The sequence below is a fragment of the Aplysia californica genome, unplaced genomic scaffold (assembly GCF_000002075.1).
Source record: "Aplysia californica isolate F4 #8 unplaced genomic scaffold, AplCal3.0 scaffold00436, whole genome shotgun sequence".
NCBI classification, from domain to species: Eukaryota; Metazoa; Mollusca; class Gastropoda; order Aplysiida; family Aplysiidae; genus Aplysia; species Aplysia californica.
This window is the reverse complement of record NW_004797706.1, coordinates 495,046-497,545: the sequence shown is the minus strand read 5'-3', so window position 1 is coordinate 497,545 and position 2,500 is coordinate 495,046. Positions and strand designations below refer to the sequence as shown.

The 2,500-nt window shown below is 43.0% G+C and overlaps 1 protein-coding gene across 1 annotated transcript in view; it reads left to right on the top strand.

Moving 5' to 3' along the window:
- The window catches only part of LOC101845944 (arylsulfatase B-like), an 18,575-nt gene that overhangs the window by 15,626 nt on the left and 449 nt on the right, over positions 1-2,500 (top strand). Inside the window, exons 7-8 of the mRNA XM_005104792.2 lie at positions 133-376; positions 1,709-1,911. Coding sequence (XP_005104849.1) covers positions 133-376; positions 1,709-1,911 — 447 coding nt within the window. The remainder of the gene's footprint in view (positions 1-132; positions 377-1,708; positions 1,912-2,500) is intronic.

The following is a 2,500-nucleotide window of genomic DNA, read 5'->3' as shown; positions in this document are numbered from 1 at the left end:
TCTCTCTCTCTCTCTATCTCTCTCTCTCTCTCTCTCTCTCTTTCTTTCCTTTCTCTTTCTCTCTTCCTTACTCCTTCTTCCCTCTTTCTTTCTTCCTTTCTTTCTATCTCTCCCCCCCCCACCCCGACAAAGACAACGGCGGTACTCCTAAAGGCGGAGGTAACAACTTCCCCCTCCGTGGCTGGAAAGGTTCTCTCTGGGAGGGAGGTATCCACGGTGTGGGGTTTGTCTCCGGCGGGAGGGTGCCGCTGAAAGGAACAGTCAACCGAGAGCTGATCCACGTCTCTGATTGGTTCCCCACGCTGGTGGGCCTGGCACAGGGCTCCCTCAACGGAACGAAGCCTTTGGACGGAGTGGACCAGTGGGGCACCATCAGGTATGGGGCACGATCAGTCAAAATAAACTTTTAGTAGTTTATCACTTTTCTTTGTTTCTTTGTTTTTTTTGTTTTTTTTTCTTTTTTGAGCTCTCTCTCTCTTTCTTTCTTTCCGTTCTCTTTCTTTATTCCTTTCTTTCTTTCCCTCTTTCTTTTTCACTTTCTTTGTTTCCTTCTTTCTTTTTCACTCTGTTTCTCTTCTGTCTTTCTTTCTAAGTGTTGTCTGTCCAGTGGCTGATGCAGCCCTTCACAAGTGAACCCCACACTGTTTTATCAGCTCGTTCTGTACCCCGGAGGGTGTACCTGTCTCCTCTGTGATATCATGACACGCTTTTTCTGGTCTCTCCAAAGTCACCTCGCCGGCTGCTCTCTCATATACTTCAAATTTTTCTTTTTCAATTAATGTTTTTATATTTTCCTTGATTCTTGCTTCGTGTCTAAAACAGATCTTTTTGAGCTTGTGCGCGGTGGAGTCACCGTATTGCAAGTCTCGACAGATTCCCAAAAGCTGGTGATAGCATTGTATGATGAGTATGTCATTTTTCAGCCAGATGTTTTTGTCGACTTTCTTCTTGTGTATGGAAAAAAAAGGTTATTATTTTTAGTTCTGAAATACCTTTCTGCACTGTTCATAATTTGCATTTTGTTTTGGACTGGGGAATTTCAAAGTGCAAAATGTGTCCTACAACTCAAATAGAAAAAGGCTAGTTTTTGCAGTACTTGTGATTAGATCAAGGGTCTGTTTTGATTCGCGTATCTGAACAAATGGGGTTTTCCTGCCCCCCCCCCCCTTTCCCCCTTCATCAAAAAGGAGGAATGATTGAATGAATGGGTGGAATAATTAATACGTGTCACGACGCAGTGGAATCCGGCACTTGTCAATTTTGGGTCGTATGGCGTTATTGGTATCATCTTAAAGCCTGTTCATTTGCCTAGCTTTTGATGAACGAAATATCCATTTATCTTGGATACAAATCAAGCTATTGGCGATTGAAAGGGGTGGGGGTCGCCTGGTTTCCGAGATAAATTAGAGAGAAAGTGGCCGCCAAACTTGAGTTATTTCCTTTGCCTAAGACTCCGTTGAAACTGAAAACTGTCATCTTTTATGTCTTTATTCAACGCTTTTCTAGTAAAACCGACACAGAAATGTGTTCTTTTATGGGCATGAAAGGTGTTGAGCCACAAAAAAACCCCCAAAATATAATAAAAATTACCAAACCTGCGGAAAAATGGCAGTTTGACTTTCATTATTTTGACTAACGCCTGATTTCCCCACGCTATCTCACACATTCGTGACTGGGAAGTAAAACAATTCGTGTATTCTTCCAACAGCCGCGGAACTCCCAGCAAACGCACAGTCCTACTTCACAACATCGACCCCTTGGCCCGTACACTCGGCGTCCCTCTGTACAACGACACGTTCGACACCACGGTGAGGGCGGCTGTACGGGTGGGCCACATGAAGCTCATCACCGGGGAACCTTACAACGGGAGCTGGGTACCGCCCCCTGGATCAGCCCACAAGTTTGAACCTGGTGAGAGGCGTATATTAAGATAAGATAAGATAAGATAAGATAAGATAAGATAAGATAAGATAAGATAATACTTTATTATCCCAAAGGGAAATATTTTTTAGCTGTACTGGACCGTAAAAACACATGCAGGTATACTTAGTGGCATGTCGCTACTACTACACTAGAATTACAAACTTCTATCTACTCAGTACCTAGTTTTGAGAAATTTCATTTGACGTAAGAAATTTTGAGCTTCTCAACATGCCAAACTTTTTCGAATGCAATTCTTTGAATATCTTGATAGCAACTCCGAATAATCGTATGACTTTGATAGAGGAGATAGAAGAGAATAGTTTGGTTTCTCACCTCATTGTCTGAACAACTCAAAGCGGACAGAAATGTCAGATGAAACGTTGTAATCCTGGGGTAGCCAAGCGATATCTGAACTTTCACTTGGGTCGATGCGAATATTGCACAGAGATCTGAGCCTCTGGTGCAATTCTCCCCCACGGTTACAAGAGGGTGGGGGGGGGGCGGGCTGTTTTCGTAAATGGTGATAGATAGATAGATAGATAGATAGATAGATAGATAGATAGATAGATAGATAGAT